The sequence below is a fragment of the Ranitomeya imitator genome, chromosome 4, assembly GCF_032444005.1.
Source record: "Ranitomeya imitator isolate aRanImi1 chromosome 4, aRanImi1.pri, whole genome shotgun sequence".
NCBI lineage: Eukaryota > Metazoa > Chordata > Amphibia > Anura > Dendrobatidae > Ranitomeya > Ranitomeya imitator.
This window is the reverse complement of record NC_091285.1, coordinates 434,908,365-434,930,130: the sequence shown is the minus strand read 5'-3', so window position 1 is coordinate 434,930,130 and position 21,766 is coordinate 434,908,365. Positions and strand designations below refer to the sequence as shown.

The window sequence follows — 21,766 nt, the reverse complement described above, 5'->3', positions numbered from 1 at the left end:
CACAGTGTCTGATCAGCCTGAGGCCCTGGCTACCCTTAATCCACCCCTAAGTACATGTGCACAGTGTGTACCTCAAAAGCAGGGAGAGAGACGGAGGGTAGCAGTTGAATTTGAGTGTCAGTATCTGACAGGAGAAAAACAATTCCTCCACCATGCTTGTTGCTGAGGCGGGATGTGTTAGACAGAATCCACCATAAGAAAGTGCAGCTGGAGAGGCTGTGTCAGAGGGGCTGAGCCAGGTTTCGGTGATGCTGAGGAAGGAAAGTTTGTTAGTAATGAAAAGATCATGGATGTATGAAGGTTTGTTGTAGACAGAGCGAGTGTTCCATAGAGCTTACGTTAGAGGGACTGTGGAAGTGGGGGCTGGGAGAATGGATATAAAGTTAGAAAGGTTGGGGAAATTTGACAGATCATGGATGAGAAGTAGAAGCGACTGTGGGGATGAGGTGAGGAGAACCAGGAGAGATATCGCCGACAGTGAGGAGAAGAAGAGAAAGTGTTAGTAGGTAGGAGCAGGAGAGGGCATGAGTTGGTTGTCTGTGTTTGGAGACACAGGATTTTATGCTCAGAAACAGTTCTAAGGAGGTGGTGAGATGAAAGGAGAGGATGGAGAAAGATACTGTATGACCAGTTCATTACTAGGTGTAGGGATTAGTAGGAATTATAGGACTATAGAGGTAAGAGTGAAAAACAGAAACACTGTTTACTGTGAGTATATATCCAGTTACCTTCAGCTCCCTTCTGGATCAATTCTGGTTTAATTCATTCCACTACATTTAAATGCTGCACTTAGGTGATGCTCAGCAGGCTACTGTTGAATGCAAAATTTTGCCCGTTCAGTAGTGAAATCAGGAGAAGTTTTTCTATGGCACCTAAGAAGGTCAAGCAATACCTTCTTTTTAGAAATGTCAACTCATAACCATTTTGTTATTTTAGATGAAAAAAATATTTTAATATAATAGTTACAGATTAATAAAATATGCATTCCAAGGCATTTAAAATTAAAAGACAGATGATATCACAATTACATCAAACATGGTAACTAGAGGTCAGATCTTGCAATACTGTATGGGAGTGACACGTTCTTTTCAGATACATGCACTGCATGATTGGCTCAATACACAGCTATGGAGAATTTGAGAAGAAACACTGAGAAAGTGTAGCGTTTGAAGGCTGTTCTATATTTGAGTGGGGAAAAAAAATGTGCAACTCCTCACGTAAGCCAAAAGAGCACGGAGATATAACGGAAAGTGGAAAAATACTGACTAAAAAGGAGTCTGTGTTCTGCACGCATGACATATTCTGTACTTGACAAGAAATGAAGCATCAGTTCACCTCTAAGGGTCTTGGATATTCCAAACGTTTTTTGCAGGTCTGAATTCTATTCTGTTAAACTGAATAGTGGTTTTCACAGTGTAAAAGCTAATGTTCTAGAGTACAGCGCGCAGCCCCATGTCATGAAATCATGCTATATTACATGGGACTTATCACATACTTAGCAATCTGGCAAGAGATTTATGTTGACAAGGTCATATGAAACATGGCAGGATCCCTGGTTTCAAGTGCTATGTTTTAGGCCAGGGTCACACAAGTGTATAAATCATACAATTGCTATCCAATTTTTTTTTTTTCGGATAACACTCTGACCAAGGTAATTCAATGTGGCAGTGCCAATGAGATGACTGATTTTTTTTTTTCCACTTACAGAAAAGTAATGCAAAAAAGTATGAACTGTTAAACTGTAAAGCGCTGCGGAATATGTTGGTGCTATATAAAGTTTATTATATTATTATTATTAGGGATGATCGAATAGCTTCGGATAACTCCTTATCCAAATAGCTATAAAACTTACCAAATAGCTGCATCGGGAACCCGGATACCCGGAGCACTCCCGATAATCAGGTGTCCGCCACTGCAGCTGCATGTTTCACGGCTATGTGACAGTCGCAACACATGTATGGAGAGCCTGATGCAAGCAGCTTCTGTCAGACACAAAAAGGGGTCCACATCCTGTTCTTGCACAGGGTCCCTCTTCTATCTGTGATCGCCACTGATTCCATCCCTTCTACGCCCATCGTGTCAAAGTTGGCTGAAATTTGTGTAAAAATGCCCAAGTGGCAAAGTTTCTGCACAATTTTGAGTTGTGCAAAACTTTTGTGGCATTTGAAGGTACGTATTTAACTCCAGAAAAGTAGCAAAGCTCCTTCATAAATCAAGTCCTATGTTTTCTATGAGACATGGTAGCATTTCAGAGTAATACCAAGGTATTAACTTAGGCGGCAGTTACTGTTTCATGCTGCCTTTGGTTCAAGCAGCAGAAAGTCTTAAGACCGTTTCCCTTTAAAATGCGATATTAAGCAATTCTAGGGGGCAATTGATATTTACACTCATGTTTTGAGAAAATATTAAGTATGGAGGAAACATACGGACATTGAGAATATAAATTAAAAGCAATTCAGCAGCATTAAAATTTCCGTGTAGGAATGTTATAGCCACGGTCTATTAACAATCATTTCATAACAATGGGGAGCACATAAAAAGAAGACATAAAAAAATATATGCAACTACAAAAGGAGAGCGTCGGGGCTCCAAAATCCAAAAGGTCTCAGGAACAAGCTCCGATCAGACCTGCTGCTTCTGGCAGGCATGAGGAACATCTCATCAGCGAGTACCAGTAGAATACACTGGATTCTTTCTACATCTTTAGGTTCAAGTATTCATGGGGAAAATAAAAAATGTCAGAAAATTACTGGGCAGCAGAAAACTAGAAAGAACAATAGACATTGGTTTAGGTTCCCATTAACAAAGGAACAATTGTCAGTCAGCATTTGGATATGACAAGAAATGGGCTAATAAGTTATTTAGATTCCATCATCCAATCATCCAGTGCAGCTAGACTGCAATGAACGCTAACCTTACATTCAAGTATTTGTGCATGAAATAAATGGCAGAGGTGATGAATACAAAAAGGTGGATCAAATCATGTTCATCTGTTCATGTATAGAAGAGAATTCCTACGAAGATCTGTCGTACGTGATGCAGATGGCAGCCGGCTGTCATACATTGGATGTGGTTTCCAACATGGGCACAGCAGGTGTATACACAACTTTCTTGACGTTTTTGGCCCTGCAATGTATAAAGTCATTGTCAAAGAAAAAGCACAGCTAGCAAACGTAGACATGCAGCTAGTACATAAAGTATGCTTGAGTGTTAATTATTGGGAGATTGCTTGAGTAAGTGCAAAAATCTATACTTCACATTCTGTAGTAAAACATAAGTCACTGCTAACTAGTAGTCATGTAAAATTTGAACCACTACCACCTTAGAACTTCAGCCCTTTGTCCATTTTACATAAATGGTGCCACCGTTATCCAGTGTAACATACAGAAAACCAGCCACATTTGCCTACATTAATTTGCTTATTATTTAAGGTAGTCAAAAAGCTTGTCGTGGGCCACCATGGCTGTCATTATGAACCTGCTACAAATATGACTAGGTTGACATGCCAAGATGCTAGTACTTTGTGTTTGCCCAGAATAAGAAATGTTTTGTTGTGGACAGGTTCTAAATTATTATCTGTTTTAGAACACAATACAACACATTAAAAAATAATAATTACTGTTTTTTCCACCGAAACAGCCAACAGGTGACTCCAATGATGATGAGAGATCCAAGTAGACAGGCCAACGTGATTGCAAGAACAATGCCTAGAAGAAGAGACAGCTTGTCATAAGAATATTCTTGATCACAATTTTTTTTTTTACAAGTTCATGGACTTTATAACTCACAGTTTACCTTCCCGAAAAGACACAGAGACCAGTCGGTCGCCTTCCTGCTGTAACCTTCTGTAGTTATCAATCATCTCTACAGGAGAGGAGCTATTCCGTTCTGTGCAGTACAGGGCCGTCTCGAACAGGAGAAGCTACAAAGACAAAGTTTTTAGGCAAATAGTTTATTTTTTCTACATACCTTTTTATCCTCATATTTTTATCAAAAACTCTTCATGTTTAAAAGTTTTCTTCACATTATTTTTCATTAATTTTATAGGAAAGGGTTACAATACACACATAAGGAAATAGAAATAGTATATGTAACAAGAAAACTGGTCTGAAAAGGGAAGATAGAAACAGAATGTAGATAAGAGGGACATAGGAACATTAATAAAAACATACATATTTGGTCAACTGAACCTATTGCACCTTATACAATATTTGCATAAAAAGTCTATTCTTAAAGTCTATTCAGTCATAAAATATATGGCATAAATTCCACTATACATATTTTGATCATATGTTTTATGTTTAAGGACTCCTATTTATGAGGATACTATCGAGTTCCATATGGACCATTTCAAGTCGTAACTTGAAAATGATTTTTTTACTGATTGCATATGTATATTCAAGCATGTTATTGTTCACAATTCTGTCTATTACTTCTGTAATTGAGGGACTACACGTTTGTTTCCATTTAGACAACAATAGCAACTTTGTTACCAAGAAAATTATTATTATAGATCTTAGTTTAAGTGGAAAATCATCTACTCCCAGAGATAGGATGGCTAACTGAGGAGTAGGTGGAATATCTATGTTGCATATTTTATTAATCAACTCAAAAAACTCTGTCCAAACAGAAGAGATTAACAAACAGTCAAATAGTATATGTAAAACAGTTCATTTATGGCTACATTCTCACCAACATACCTTAATTCAGATTGGTTGGGAAATATTCTATGAACTTTTGCTGGGGTATAATACCATTTTGTCAAGGTTTTATAATAGGATTCTTGTAGGTTTGCGTTAGATGAATTTTTAAAGAAAATTTTTATAGCTTTTTGCCATTTATCAGCTGAAAAAATGGTGCCCATGTTTAAACGTTTTAACCAGACAGACATAGCTATAAAAGCTTCCATACCAAAACACAGTCTAAAAAAAATAGTTGTGAGCCCTTTCCAGTTTAACCCCTTAGTGACCGAGCCAAATTTTTGAAATCTGACCAGTGTCACTTTATGTGGTAATAACTCTGCAACGCTTCAACAAATCCCAGTGATTTTGAGACTGTTTTTTCGTGACACATTATACTTTATGATAATGGTAAATTTAGTTCAACATTTTTTGTGTTAACTTATAAAAAATATAAAAAATTTGAGAAAAATGTTAAAAAATTAGCAATTTTCTAAATTTGAATGATTATCCCTTTAATCCAGATAGTCATACAACAGCAAACCATTAATAAATAACATTTCCCACATGTCTGCTTTACATCAGCACCATTTGTAAAATGTTATTTTATTTTGTTAGCATTTTAGGAGGTTTAAAAATGTAGCAGCAATTTTTCATTTTTTCAAAGAAATTTACCACATTTATTTTTTTAGGGACTTATCCATGTTTGAAGTGACTTTAGGGGTCCCATATATTGGGAAACCCCCAAACGTGATACCATTATAAAAACAGCACCCCTAAACATATTGAAAACTGCTGTCAGGTAGTTTATTAACCCTTCAGGTGCTTTACAGGAATTAATGCAAAGTGGCATGACAGAAATGAAAATGTGTATTTTTACCACCTAAATGTTGCTAACTTCTAAACAGATTACTACAGCCATCAGACTCTAAGGCCGCGATTTGGTCATGAATTGCCATCGCAAACATCAGGACAACAAAATCATGATCGGAGGGCACCAATTGGGATAAAGAAGAAGCCCCCACACTCTGTTAACCATTTATAATGATGTAGTCACTATTGACAGCAGCATCTAAGGGGTTAAACAGATTTAGAAGGTGCAAATACTGATCGTAGCTGATACAGCAAGTTGTCAGCTATAGTATACAACCAACAGATGCTGGATTGTCATCTGTATGGGGAGACTATTCTCTTATATCTCAGGTCAGTTAAAAGACGTATTGGCGGTCATTAAGGGGTTAAAGACCACCCATCATAAGCTTGAATAATGAGCAATTAATGAAAGAAATTAACAGCCAAGTTAACCCTTTTCTGACAGACTTGCCTTATTAATAAGACATTGCCTTAGTAATAAATGTAAGGTTACTTCTGTTTCTTTTTGTGCTATACATGAGCCCAGGGTCTCTGAGAAATCTAATTTTTTTTCATTTTTTAGAAAGCCAGCATGCCCAATACTTTACTTCATTAACCCAGACATCTGCCATTGGCGTAATTCATACACATGTATTTTCAGACCAATGAAAGTTGATGACTGACTTATGGGTTGATGTGGAAAGTCATGTCATGCATTAGTTATCCATTTTTCGGATGAGACATTGACTATTTAATTAATTGAATGCATATTTAAAAAATGGCATCTGTTAATGAATTAATTTCAATGATTTTATAGGAAAATTAAAGCCAAAAAACATTAAGTCTTATTTTTTTTTAAGAGATCAATGAATGTACTCAAGAATGCTGAAAATAAAGGGGATGAATAGTGTCCTTTTACATCAAAAAGTCACTAGATTTAGTGCAAGAGGAATTTGTGTAAACATCTCATGAATTTTTGGCCCTTTGCATAAGCCTTTGACACTGGTGCGTGAATCCCTATTCTTAGTAAATTCCCCCCATAGCGGAAAGTGAAGGATGCCTGAAAGAGATTTGGCTCTGTGTAAGTGAACAGATAATGCCAATATGAAAGATCCATGCATCTGCTGAGATTCACAGTTTATTTTAGGTTACCTGCTCCTCTGAAATGAAGATGGGATTCCGGAAAACAGACCACAACACACTGGGATTACAGGGTGGGGTGGTAAGAGAACCTTCATAGCGATAATACTCATCCAGGCTTTCAGGGACAAGAGAGCGGATATTAAACCCTGGAATCTGAAAGGACTGCCCTAAATTATAAGGAAGAAAGTGTAAAAAGTTGCATAAGGAGATTTACGTAACAATTAATGGTAATATTTTTTTTTTAAGAAAATCTAGCACAGTAAGGTAAAACCAAAAGACATTGGTCAGAAATAGTTGTAAGGAACAATTTTGTTTAGGTTATCTGATTTTTTTTTCTATAAACACTTAAAATATATTCTTTACATTGAGATGTAATGCAAAAGCAGTTCAGCAAACTTGTATAGCTTAGAGGGAGACTGCCAGGTGAAATTTTATTAGGTGAAACCACCTAATAAAAGGGAACTGTGCCATGCACCCAAAAAAAATATAAGTAAAAACCAAGAAATAAACTGACAATGTCAAAATACATGGATAAGATCAAGGGCGTAGATGAAGCTACACTTGTTGGTGTAATACGAGGGGCTCACATCTTATTCACTGGATATTCTCTTGGGTAGCATCTTTAGATCACACGTCTTCTAGGATCTGGTATTTTTATTATACTCAAATACGTTCATTTACTATCTATGTGATCTTTTGATTTGCTATAGCCATTATATAGCTTTTTTGCTTTTTATCCTGTATCCTTATTGGCCATTTACTATCCCACCCATGTACTATGATATTGTTAGTTTAGTATTGGTTTTCAGGGAAAAGGGTGGGTTCTCCACACTCATTCTCTCATGGCAGGGGTCTCCAACCTGTGGCACGAGATCCACATTTGGCTCGTGGGCCCATAAAAGTGGCAGTTTGACGCATTAGCATCAGGTCTACCAAACAATTAGGAAAAGTAGGTCTCCACATGGTGATTTTTTTGGGGAGCCATGCACAACAGAGCAGATCTGAATGTGCATATTGTGGCCTTGGGGGTTTGGAGATATTTTAAGCATGGCAAGCTGAAGAGCGGATGATACTACCTGTCAGAGGAAGTGCATGAAGATGGATGCAGCTGTCTGGTGGGAGTGATGGATGCGAGAATACTGAATGGAGGTATTGTGGGAACCCCTGGATTTTGGTATACTGCCTTGGTGGGATTTCTGTGGAAAAGCTTTGGCTGTCATGATACCAGTAATGGGGGCTGTGTTTTGCTACTGTGAAAGGGCAGGAGCTGGATGTGGCAAGCAGCTCTCTTTAGACATTAATGTGGCTCGCCACCTTCTTTCAAAGCTGAATGTGGCTCTCGGTGTCAGAGAGGTTGGGGACCACTGCCTTATGGAGACCAGATTGGCATTGTCTTTTTAAATGGTTTTATGCTTTTTTGTTCACTTTGATTACAATTAAACATTCAATTTGTTTATTATTCAAGTTGTACGTGATATTACAGGGTTATGAATGCCTATTCCCTTCTTGTTTTTTACTTAGGTCTTTCCCTATGCACGCATGCAGAAAAGAACCTGTCACTGAAGGGGAGAAGTTACCAGGGAACCATCTGTCATACTAGTCTCCTATGCGGGTTGATCACCTGTGGTATTTAAAGATGTTTTCTCTGAAATGCTGCAGCATTTAAGAGCCAGATACTGGCCATATAATTTCTGCCATACTTTTATATATGTAACATACTGACCTTTATACTTGATCTGTGTCAACTGAGAAATGATATTATCATATGCGGAATTGAAAGAGCCAATCTAGAAAAAAAAGAAATAAACATTTGACCAGTGAGGTGTAGTGATCAAATGGCCAGTATTGAGCACCCCTGTATGATGGTATTTGGGTATCCCATGACAGTAACTCCTCTTGATGCCCTCTAAAATGTAATGTGCTCAGTGGTTAGCACTGCAGCCTTGCAGCGCTGGAGTCCTGGGTTCAAATCCCACCAAGGGCAACATCTGCAAAGAGTTTGTATGTTCTCCCCGTGTTTGCGTGGGTTTCCTCCGGGTACTCCGTCTTCCTCCCACATTCCAAAGACATACTGATAGGGAATTTAGATTGTGAGCCCCATCGGGTACAGCGATGATAATGTGGGCAAAACTGTAAAGCGGCGCAGAATATGTTAGCGCTATATAAAAATAAAGATTATTAAAATAAAGATCATTATTATTATTATTAGTATGTTGGCGCTATAGACATAAATTAGAATAATTAAATTAATAATAATTTCATTTCTATAGCACCAACATATTACGCAGCACTTTACATTTTAGAGGGGACTTGTACAGACAATAAAAGACACTACAGAATAACATTAATCACATAAATCAATAGATACCAAAAGGAGTGAAGATCCTGCTCACAAGCTTACAATCTATACAGAATGTTATAGGCAGAAGATGCAAGTATTTTTTTGGCAGATTTATTGAATTACCTTTTTTCTTAATCTGAAAAAAAAAATTGGCAGGGGTACTAATTTTGGTCCTACATTCCACCTCCAGGTAGAAATGACGATACCCTTATCACATTTTAAATTAATTAGGCCTATACACTAAAGGTACTGTCACACTAGACGATATCGCTAGCGATCCGTGACGTTGCAGCGTCCTCGCTAGCGATATCGTCCAGTGTGACAGGCAGCAGCGATCAGGCCCCTGCTGGGAGATCGCTGGTCGGGGAAGAAAGTCCAGAACTTTATTTCGTCGCTGGACTCCCCGCAGACATCGCTGAATCGGCGTGTGTGACACCGATTCAGCGATGTCTTCGCTGGTAACCAGGGTAAACATCGGGTAACTAAGCGCAGGGCCGCGCTTAGTAACCCGATGTTTACCCTGGTTACCATCCTAAAAGTAAAAAAACAAACACTACATACTTACCTACCGCTGTCTGTCCTCCAGCGCTGTGCTCTGCTCTCCTCCTGCTCTGGCTGTGAGCGTCGGTCAGCCGGAAAGCAGAGCGGTGACGTCATCGCTCTGCTTTCTGGCTGCCCGGCGCTCACAGCCAGACCAGAGAAGCAGAGCGCCGAGGACAGACAGCGGAAGGTAAGTATGTAGCGTTTGTTTTTTTACTTTTTAGGATGGTAACCAGGGTAAACATCGGGTTACTAAGCGCGGCCCTGCGCTTAGTTACCCGATGTTTACCCTGGTTACCGGTATCGTTGGTCGCTGGAGAGCGGTCTGTGTGACAGCTCTCCAGCGACCAAACAGCGACGCTGCAGCGATCCGGATCGTTGTCGGTATCGCTGCAGCGTCGCTATGTGTGACGGTACCTTAACAGAAGAAACCAGTTACCAAGCAAAGTAAACGTTAGCCAATAACATAAGGAATTAAGTATTTAGAAAAAAATATTATAATTTACCTACAATCTATGTAAACATGTGTGAATATAGTGAATGTGTAATAGGCTGTGGGTTACTCACAATTTTTACATTTACAGAAAATAAGCGTATTGTGTCTCACCTCTATGAGAATTCCAAGCACAGCCAACCCGTCTGATACCTCCATGGCTGTGCCAACATCGGCATACTTAGAGTTATAATGCACAATATGCATCTGAAAAAAATATAAATCAAAATATACGTTAGCACATATATAGCCTTGGTCCAGATGCAACAGGAAACCTCTTACCTGAAACTGTGGATAATGATGTTGGAAGTTTTACAGCGTCTTCTTCCACATTACAATTCACATGCCATACACTGGTTTGTAATTGGTTTAGGACATAATCATTACAGGTCATATGGTTCCTAAAGGCCCATTCATTGTGCATGAAATCATCCAGATGAGTGAAAAAATTTCAATCATCTTTGAAAAATTGTGCAATGGAAAGGGAAATTGTTCGCTTGTTTAAAGGGAACCTATCACCCCGTTTTTTCAAGAAGAGCTAAAAATAGCGTTAAATAGGGGCAGAGCTGTGCTTTACATTAGTGTATTTTGGAGCCTTTATTCCCCACCTATGCTGCCGAAATACCTTTGTAAAATCGCCGTTTTGGGCTGTCACTCACGCTGGTCAGGTCATATGGGCGTGGTGACAGCGCTGTTTCTCCCCCAGATCTCCGTTGGTGGCGTAGTGGTGTGCGCATGTCCAAGTGGCGAATCCACTGCGCAGCTTGAAGGAAAATAGCGCGATCTGTGCTATTTAGCCGTTTATCGGTGGGCGCGGCCATCTTTGTGAGGCCGCGCGTGCGCAGATGGTTCTTCTCGGCTTCCCGGGGCTTCAGGAAAATGGCTGCGGGATGCCGCGCGTGCGCAGATGGCGATCTCGACAGCCATTTTCCTGAAGCCGAGTTCGCATCTCGGCTGCAGGAAAATGGCCGCCGCGATCTCCTTCTGCGCACGCGTGGCATTCCGCGGCTATTTTCCTGAAGCCCCGGGAAGCCGAGAAGAACCATCTGCGCACGCGCGGCCTCACAAAGATGGCCGTGCCCACCGATAAACGGCTAAATAGCACAGATCGCGCTATTTTCCTTCAAGCTGCGCAGTGGATTCGCCACTTGGACATGCGCACACCACTACGCCACCAACGGAGATCTGGGGGAGAAACAGCGCTGTCACCACGCCCATATGACCTGACCAGCGTGAGTGACAGCCCAAAACGGCGACTTTACAAAGGTATTTCGGCAGCATAGGTGGGCAATAAAGGCTCCAAAATACACTAATGTAAAGCACAGCTCTGTCCCTATTTAACGCTATTATTAGCTCTTCTTGAAAAAACGGGGTGACAGGTTCCCTTTAATGATTAGACCTTCAAAAAAAAAAAGAATGGAAATTTGAATATTAAACAAGTCTGGCTTTCAGTGATTGGTGGATTGTGTTCCAATGCAAATGTTCAACAGCAGCTGGAACACTGGAATGAGAACATTCGTGTCATATTGTTCATTGTTAATATTGCAAATCCTACTGTTCATAGAAAATCGTGAAATTGATTAATTTATCGCCAAGTCGATTAAATTTTCTTTGTATAGTAGCAATGGAAAGGTTTGTACAATAGTTTGTTCATTCATATATTCAAAATAAATAGTTACACTTATGGGATTTGAATGTTGAGCACACATACACTTGAGATTATCTGTCTGTGTGAACACAGTCCACCGTGTTAGATGTTATGATGGACATTCAACCATTTAATTCACAACTCTCGCCCTGTATAAACACTTGTTAAATGCTGGCCCCAGTGTTTTTCGACATTTTTATAAATGATCTAGATAAGGGAACTGAAGTTAAACTGATCAAATTTGCAGGTGATGCAAAGCTAGGAGGGATAGCTAACACTCGAGAAGACAGTAAGGATTCAGAAGTATCTAGATACGCTTGAACAGTGGGCAGAGACTAATAAAATGGTATTTAACAGGGAGAAATGCAAAATTCTGCATCTGGGCAAGAAAAACAAAAATTACATCTATAGAATGGGAGGAAAAGAACTAAACAACAGCACGTGTGAAAAGGACCTGAGTAACCTAATAGATCCAAGACTTGAGTCAGTGTGATGTAGCAGCAAAAAAGGGAAACCGTTCTAGAATGTATTAAGAGAAGTATAGAGTCCAGATCACGTGAAGTCATTAAATGAATGAAACTGAAAGGGAAAAGATACAGATTAGATATTAGAAAAAACAGGGTTGTTTTTTTTACAGTATAGGTGATGAGTGAGTGGAACAGGCTGCCACGAGAGGTGGCAAGTTCTCCTTCAATAGAAATCTTCAAAACAGAGGCTGGACAGACATCTGTCGGAGGTGGGTTAGTAATCCTGCATTGAGTAAGGGGGTCCACGATGACCCCTGAGGTCCCCTACCAACTCATTAAAAAGAAATTAAAATTAATTTTTTATGGTCTTGAGTTTCGAACACATAGTTAATCGTTTAAACAAGTATATGCTTGTGTAACCAAACCACTAGGCCTCGTTCAGACGTCCATTTTTCACAGATAGCACTCATACCTGTGAGTCTCTGGTGCATTTCACATGTCTGTGATTTTCAACGGATAGAGTGCTCTATGTAAAATGGTGAAGATGTTCGATTTTGATCTGAGTGTCGGATCAGATTCGGCAATACAATTCTCTGGGTCTGTGAAACAAAAATTGACCATCACTCGAATGACCAAACTCTGATAACTCTATGTTCAAACTCTGATCAAATTATTTGGACCATTTTTCTCGAAAGTGAGAAAAACTGACATCTGAATGAGGCCTTAGGCTTAGGAAACAAAGCTTATTCACTTTTATGTAGGGCACCGAATTGTGAATAAAGGGGAGGGAGAATCAGGACATTCATCTTAATGAATTTAGAGTTGAGATGGTAGTAAGGTTGTACTAATTTTCTCTGCATCCTGCAGTACCATGCCCACTAACATTAACTGGAGTCTGAGTAGTTTCTAATAAGTGGAAGGTGCCCTAATTACTATAGTAAGTCTACTGCTGAACATCCCTCTTAATTATATCTCTCTTCTTATAACAGAAGGTACAATGTTAAAACCTATGGGCAATCAGCATTAGGTAAATGGAAGAGTTGGATCTGGAATCTAAACATTTTTTTTATTTTTACATGCTGTTTCAGGGTCTAAAGTCACTTTGGGGGTCTACTCAGGAGTCTGCCTCCACTTCTCCCATCTTTCAATTTTGATTTTTAAATTTTCTTTTCAAGATCCTTTTTATTTTTATATACTACTATCCCATAAGGGCTCATACCCAGTGGTGTAACTTGAAACTCATGGGCCTCGATGCAAAAGCTCCAACGGGACCCCCAAATATTTTAAATCTTTAATAGCAATAGTTTTTTTCTATAGGCCAAAGGAACTTTTAGGGCCCCCTAGGCTCCCTGGCCTGGGTGTAATTGCAACCCCTGCACCTGTTGTAGTTACATCCCTGCTTATACTCATCACCGTGAAATAAACGGTCCGATTTCGGTCCAGAAATTTGGGACAAGTGTCTTGTAAGCGTCATGCGATTTTCATGAAAGTACAATCGGATTTTAAACACAGGGAGAGGGAGAGAGAGAGAGAGAGAGAGAGAGAGATTGGATAACTATGCAGGTAGATATAGATATAAAAAGATAGATATAAATATGTAAGTGGGATATATGATCAGTGCTTTGTGTGTAGTTTAGTTTACTGTACTTTTTTTGTAAAATTCCTTTCAGAAAAAAAAAAGCAGTGGGATACTCCAAAAATTGTATTAATCAGCAGAGGGAAAGTGGACAGCTGGGGGCAGATGTTTATAGCCTGGGAAGGGGGTAATACCCATGGTGCTTCCCATGCTATTAATATCAGCTCAAAGCTGTATACGTAGCCTTTCCTGGCTATTAAAATGGGGGACCTCCAAATTAATAACCAGTATGCTAAGCAGACAGCTGCTAGCTGATATTAGCCTAGGAATGAACCATGGATATTGGCCCCGTCCCAGAATAAAAACATCAGCTCTAAGTTGCCCCAGAGATGTTGCATCCACAAAATGCACCAATTCTGGCACTTGGTCTCGCTCCTCCCCCTTGCCCTGGTGCAGTGGCAAGTGGAGTGATAGTATTGGGGTTGTTGTCACCTTTGTATTGTCAGGTGACATCAAGCACAGGGGTTAGTAATGGAGAGATGTCTATAAGACGCCCCCATTATGAACTCCATAGTGATATTATAAAAAAATACACAGCTTGAATAAAGTCCTTTATTTGACACAATGACACAGACTCCTTAAATAATCTACATTTATCGAAAACAAGTATACTCGCCTCAAGGCCCAATCTACTGAAGCCAATGTCGCCTGTAACAGAATTAAAATAATAAACAACCATACTCCTCACCTGTCCACTGAGAAGATAATCCAATTGTCACGCAATATTTCTAGCTTTGCTTTATCTAGAGGTCAGGCTGCATTGTTGCATGATGCGACTTTACAGTGTGACATTCAGAAGAGACACTGTGTTCTTGCTCAGTGCCACGCAGTGAAGTCCTTTCACCTCACTGATGTCAGCTCGAGCGCCGATAAAACTTTTCCTAAGGCACTCATGCTGACGTGAGTGAGTTGAACTGAGTTCATTGGCTGTGACCTCCCAGGATCTTTCTGATAGAATTGCGAACTGTAAGAACTTTCTCACACTCGCAGTGTCATTAGTGAGGTGAAAGAAGTTCACCACGATGCACTGAGCTGAACAAGCAACCACAGTTTAGTCTCTGCTGGATGACAAGCTGTATAGTTGCATCCTGCCACAATGCAGCCTTCCATCTAGATGTAGTAGAGCTACGTGGGCCAAATTGATGATTTTCTTCTCAGCGGACAGATGAGGAATATGGTTGTTTATTATTTTAATTCCGTTACAGGGAACAGTGGCTGCAGTGTATTGGGCATTAACTTGTGTATAGATGGTTTGGTTTAATTTAGATTCAATAAAATAGTGTGTCATTATTTCAGTTAAGGAACTTTATTTTGGTTGTTTTTTTGTACAATATCACTATAGGGTTAGTAATGGGTGCATCTTATAGATGCCTCATTTACTAACCTCTAGACTTGATGTCACCTGACAATACAAAGGTGACATCAACCCCTCAACTATCACTCCACTTTCCACCGCACCAAGGCAAGTGAGAAGACCGAGGCTAAGTGCCACAATTGGTGCATTTTATGGATGCACCTTTTCTAGGGCAGTTGAGAACTGATGTTTTTAGTCTGCGAGGGGGCCAATATCCATGGCCTCTTCCTAGGCTATTAATATCAGCCTGCAGCTGTCGGCCAAGCCTTTACTGGTTATTAATTAAAGTGGGACCTTCTGTAATTTTTTTGGGGGTGGTCCCCCATTTTAATAACCAGGAAAGTCTAAGTATACAGCTGTCAGCTGATATTAATAGCCTGGGAAGCTTCATGGGTATTATCACTTTCCCCGGCTATATAACATCTGCACTCAGATGCTGTTCACTTTCCCTTGGCTGGTTAATAAAATGCCCCACACCATTTTTCTTTCAGAAAATAAATTTAGTAAGTTATAAAAACATGTACAGAAAGCTGCACAAGCATGGCAATAATTATATATATGTCACTGACATCTTTATATTTATCTGTTCTAAGTGTATATATTTATCTATTCTATTTTGTTGGGTCACGCTGTGATTTTACTGCATGCGGTAGATGAATTGCTGGCTTTTTAAAGGACATGGGTGTGTAAAAAAACGCACTCACATGGTCTGCGTGCAGTGTGATTTTTTTTTTTTCACACCCATTGATTTGCACTTTCAAGTCTCGGCCAAGACATGAGGACAATTGTAGCATGCCGAGATTTTTTTCTCATCCCGATCTGAGGAAAAAAAAATTAATGATAATAATAAAAAAAAAAAAATCACAGATGAGCAGTGACTCACATTGGTCTGAGTGCAATCTTATTTTTCATTCGATTTCACTGGTCCGTTTTCCTTGCAGATGAGTATGAGCCCAAAAGCTGATAACAGCTGCCAGATTGGACTCTCGGATGCTAGGGGCTCAGTGGAGGCAGCAAGCAAAAACAAAGTTAACCACTATGGTATGTGCACACATCTTTTAAACACAGGTGAACCAGTCAAGTTCTTCAAGCAGAAGACACTTCAGAAAACTTGGGCTGTTTTTTACTCTGAAGTATCATTTGTGTCATTTCCTGAACATTTTTCAGCCATTTTGGCTGCTGACATTTTATGGAGGGTTTTCCCAAGGTTTTGGCACATAAATGTGGTTTATTTTATTATTCAACGGAGGGAAAAAAGACAATAAAAATTAAGTAAAGAAGATAGCAACCCTCCCACAGACTTGTATTGTAAAGAACAGAGAGTTTTCCAAGCAAATGTGCCAAAAGAATGAACATGTCAATTTTTTTTTAGCAATTTGGCAATTTTAGCAGCCTGAAGTGGTAAAAGACATTCAAAAGCCTGAACATATGCACAGCAAATCGTTTTTGCATAGAAATGCAAATGTTCCTGCTTTTACGCGTTTTCGGATAGGTTTTTCAGGCGGTTTCTGTTGTGGAATCTGCCTAGAAAAAGACATTGTGTGCACATACCACTAAGGTGTGTTCACACCGTTTTTTCACGTGGCTTCAGGAACAGTTTCTGGCTCATTGCATTTGGAAAACATGGCAAAAGTTTACATGGAGCGTGTCCATTTTTGTGAAAATTCTGCCTGATAAAAAACCTCCATGCATGCAGTGGTAATTTATACCACTAGGTCCGTCAGCCAACGCTACCCATCCTGCAACTGATTCGACAACATAATGGGCCTCTGCTATACACTGAAGATCTGAGTAACTGTGAAGTATAACTCACCTCTGCTGCAAACTTCTTGCCTCCAATACAATGTTCTGACCCTCCATGACTGGCTAGGCTGCCCCAGTGAAAGTGAAGTTGCGCAGCAATGTAGCGGAAAGGTGGGATGTCGATGTACATATTTGGGGGCAGGGACACAGACACTAAAATAAGAAGAATATACTATATGCATTTCCCTGTTATGGGTATCCAGTTGCTACAGATGGCTAGAGGACTACACCTCTGTACCTGTATGTCCATTGTTAGATATAATGAAGGGATCGTTGCTGGAAGCATTGTAGCCATATAACTGAATGGGCTTCAGGTTGGAATCATACTGCAGGATGCTGCCATGGAAGTCCAGTGGTGACTGGTAGACACCACCACAGAAGCTATATCTTGTTGCCCAGCTGTTCTCCCCCTCGTTGCCTGTAAAACAATTCAGAAATGTTACCAAGAACTCTGTTCCTTAAGGTAATCCTGCCACCTCCATTGAGATATAGTAAGGGCCAAAGCCTAATCACCTAATACTGAGTGAATAACTTCTCTCATTCACTGTACAACATACTAAGCACAGGGTGGGGATCAATCTGTTACCATCTTGATATAAAAACATGAACCCATTCACCATGCCCAATTATTTCCTTGAGTTATTACAATGACTACTAGATCATACCTGGACACTACTAAATAAATAGGCCTAAGCTCTCGCTGTTAAAAATATAGGCAGACTATGAGTTGAATAAAAGAACCATTTCCTGGCTGGAAATAAATACTACTATTTGTTATGGACGCATACCAATGAAGGAGTAAAATCTTTGTATTGCCCATGACAAAGGCCCCTGTGTCCTTTTCTAAGAGTCATTGTCAGCAAATGCTGAGCACAAGGAATCCCTCTTTGTATGTGTAACTTCATATGCATGCTGTGGTTGCACAGAACAGGAGGGTACTATACCTAGTAACAAGATTGATATTTTTGTAGGTTGACACTATTTTTCCACACTTGTAAATTCAGGCATTTATATGTCACCAATGGTAAATCTCCCCCACTGAGGTTCACATTTTTACACAAACACATGTGGTTTAGGCAGGTGTGGAGAAAATTCTGCAAAGTAAGAATGTTTTCATAAATATTCTTGTTATTAGTTGATTTTTTATCAATTTGCAAGATACAAAGTCAATGAGCAGAAGAGATATCCAAATCAAAAACTGGGGTGACCGCCTTTTGCCTTCAAAACTACATCAAACATTATTTCCTTTAGGTGCGCTTGCACAATTTTTGACGGAACTTGACAGGGAGGTTATTCCAAATGTGTTGGAAAACTCATCACAGATCTGTGGATGCAAGCTTGCGCAAATCCTTTTGTGTCTTCATGTAATTTCGCACAGACTTGATAATGTTGAGATCAGGGCTCTGTGAAGGACCTATCACATCCAGGACTCCTTGTTTTTTTATACTGAAGATTGTTCTTAGACTACAGTCACAAGGCCGATTTTCTCTCATCGGTCCGATTATGCTAATCACACCCTGATCAGAGTTCGATCAGAGTGTGACCAAAATTTCTCCATCTTCTCTTCACTGGCAGTCGTCAAAATTTGACCCCACTTAGATGTCATTCAAGGTGGTCTAATTTTTTCCATGGACGCAGAGGCATGAATGGCCCAGTGCAATCCAACAACACAGGTCTACAAGAAAATATTTTTCAGGTGCCATTTTTTTTAATGGATTTCGGTTATTTTGAGGGTGTCAAATTCATTACTTTTGCTTAATTGGTTCTAGTTTTTGAGACAATTCATCCATGAGAATAATGCATTGCCCCAATGTGACTTGTGTGTGATAACAAATGCAATAGCTTTTGGTCTGTCTTTTGACTCTTTAACAATGTCTTGGGTAATGAAATATCCCATATAATTATTTTGTATTGCAATTTGTAGACTTATGATGCTATGAAAGTCACTTTTTGAAGCCATAATTTTACTGTAATTAGTTAATTATTAAATATTTCAGAAACTAGAGCCAACCTGGAAAAATCAGTCATATTCTCAATGAGCACCATAAACTTAATATAAAACAGTGCAGATATAGTTGGCACCAAAACCACTGTGTAGCAATATATAATCGGATGCAATTCATGCATTCTGCAAGGCTTGATCCAAGGAAGGAAAAAAAAAAATTGGACGTATGCATGGCCTCATAGAATAACATGGGGATGAGTGTCATCTGTCATAAAGATGGACAGCACTCCGATTTTTACGGTCGTCTGCACAAGCCCTTTTATGACATTGGATATATGAGTGACTAGCATGAAAAGATAGGGGCAGCCAATGAAGCCCAAGAAATATTTAACTAGGTATAAGCAGCGTGGGATATATTAACCCCTTCATGACTGGAGCTTTTTTCATTTTCGTTTTTCGTTCCCCTTCTTCCCAGAGCCAAAACTTTTTTATTTTTCCGTCAATATGGCCATGTGAGGGCTTATTTTTTGTGGGGCAAGTTGTACATTTGAACGATACCATTAACGATACCAAACTTTAAACTAGAACAAAGTGGGAAGGGAAGCAAAAGGCCAGAAAAAGCCATACACATGACAAATACTATTGAGAACTCTGTTATTAGAAGTGGAAGGTAAGAGTGCCTGGGACCCTAGGAGGTAGCAACCATGCTATTTTAGAATTTTGGATTACTAGAGGAGGAAGACCTGTGAAGACTCAGACGTCAAGGTTAGATTTCAGAAAGGCAGATGTTAAGGGACTCAAAGAGAAATCGGAGGGATCCAGTAGCTTAGCTACCGGGGGGCAGAGGGGGCCATTGCCCTGGGCCCCGCGCTCTGAGGGGGCCCACCCAGAGCTACGCTACTGTAACAGCGTGCGCTGATACAGTTACATTCTGAGGCAGAGCAGGGAGAATCAATCAATGCTGCTATGGGGCCCCTGAGCAGGCGGGGGGCCAGTGCCAGCAGCCAATACAGCTGACCGCGGTGATGAGGGAAGGAGCACTGCGCTCCTCCCATCATCCCCTACATCGTCTGACAGCGGGCGCGATGATGTCACCGCCCAACGCCTGCTGTCAGGAGATGAGCGGGAGCAGGGAGCGCCACTGGAACAAGGAGGAAGAGAGGTGAGTATTTATTGTTTTTTTTTTTATGGGGGTGCTTAAGTACTGGATCTGCCGATGGGGGTGTGCTGCCTTACATACAGGATCTGCCTATGGGGGGTGCTGCCTTATATACAGGATCTGCCTATGGGGGGTGCTGCCTTAACTACAGGATCTGCCTATGGGGGGTGCTGCCTTAACTACAGGATCTGCCTATGGGGGGCGCTGCCTTATATACAGGATCTGCCTTATATACAGAATATGCCTATGGGGGGTGTGCTGCCTTACATACAGGATCTGCCTATAGGGGGCTGCCTTATATACAGGATCTGCTTATGGAGGGTGCTGCCTTATATACAGGATCTGCCTATGGGGGGTGCTGCCTTATATACAGGATCTGCCTATGGGGGGTGCTGCCTTACATACAGGATTTGCCTATTGGGGCTGCCTTATATACAGGATCTGCCTATGGGGGGTGCTGCCTTATATACAGGATCTGCCTATGGGGGGCTGCCTTATTTACAGGATCTGCCTATGGGGGGTGCTGCCTTACATACAGGATCTGCCTATGGGGGGCTGCCTTATTTACAGGATCTGCCTATGGGGGGGTGCTGCCTTATACTACAGGACCTGCCTATCCTATGGGGGGGTGCTGTCTTATACTACAGGGTCTGCCTATGGGGGTGGTGCCTTGTATTATATTGAGGACTCTCTGGCACATTATACTATATGGAGGTTATCTATGGGGGCCATCATACAGTGCAGATTACAGTGAAGGGGCCATTATACAGTGTTGGAGCCAACAAACAGTTTGGAGGCTACTAAGGGGTCAGTATACTGTGTGGGTGCATTATACTGTGCATAAGAGAGCATCATACTGTGTATAGGGGAGCTGCACAGGGGGGAGACCCTGGACACTATTAAATGTAAAGTGGGCACTTATTGTTATAGGGGAACTCAGGTTACTGTGACTATCAAAGGGGCACACAGGGCATTATTACTTTCTAGGGGGCAAAAGTGGGCGCTGTTTTCTAGGGCACTTGCACCTGGCATTACTATATTATAGAAGGGTGCTTTAGAATTTAGAGGGCACAGAGAACCACACAGCAGGTACACATACGGCAGAGGCTCAGTATTGGGGTATCAGGTGCAGTAATAGGGACACATTTGGCAGCAGTGGCCCTGTATTGGGGTATCAGGTGCAGTAACAGGGACACATACGGCAGCAGCGGCTCAGTATTGGGGTATTGGGTGCAGTAATAGGGACACATACGGCAGGAGCTCAGTATTGGGGTATCAGGTGCAGTAATAAGGTCACATGCGGCAGCAGCGGCTCAGTATTGGGGTATCAGGGGCGGTAATAGGGACACATACGACAGCAGCGGCTCAATATTGGGGTATCAGCAGGATGAGGAGTTTGTGGAGGTTGGGAATAGATGGTGATGGGGCTGGAATATGAGAAGTGAAACGTGTCTTTGTTGTAATCTCTGCAGACGAGTCCTGACTGGAAGAAGTTGTCATGTCGGTCTGGGCCAGATGGAAAAGACGGGAAAAATGAACGATTCCATCAGAAAGGACGTCAGCGGTAAGACATTATCTGTAACTGTGCTGTGATCTCTTATATGTTCTGTTGGACTGGTATCTACCACTGACCATATGGTGGCAATATCCATGTTGGTCGTTATATAGAGATTATCTTCAGTAACAGCGCGGTCATCTGCTGAGGT

The 21,766-nt window shown here is 40.7% G+C and overlaps 1 protein-coding gene across 1 annotated transcript in view; it reads right to left on the bottom strand.

Annotated features, from left to right (window-relative positions):
- Positions 1 to 2,481: 2,481 nt before the first annotated feature.
- The window catches only part of CA12 (carbonic anhydrase 12), a 29,826-nt gene continuing 10,541 nt past the window's right edge, over positions 2,482 to 21,766 (bottom strand). Inside the window, exons 3-10 of the mRNA XM_069765577.1 lie at positions 17,195 to 17,374; positions 16,967 to 17,109; positions 10,163 to 10,255; positions 8,398 to 8,461; positions 6,684 to 6,841; positions 3,796 to 3,922; positions 3,620 to 3,707; positions 2,482 to 3,126 (exon numbers count right to left, since the gene is read on the bottom strand). Of these exons, the coding sequence (XP_069621678.1) occupies positions 3,057 to 3,126; positions 3,620 to 3,707; positions 3,796 to 3,922; positions 6,684 to 6,841; positions 8,398 to 8,461; positions 10,163 to 10,255; positions 16,967 to 17,109; positions 17,195 to 17,374 (923 nt within the window). The 3' untranslated portion in view covers positions 2,482 to 3,056. The remainder of the gene's footprint in view (positions 3,127 to 3,619; positions 3,708 to 3,795; positions 3,923 to 6,683; positions 6,842 to 8,397; positions 8,462 to 10,162; positions 10,256 to 16,966; positions 17,110 to 17,194; positions 17,375 to 21,766) is intronic.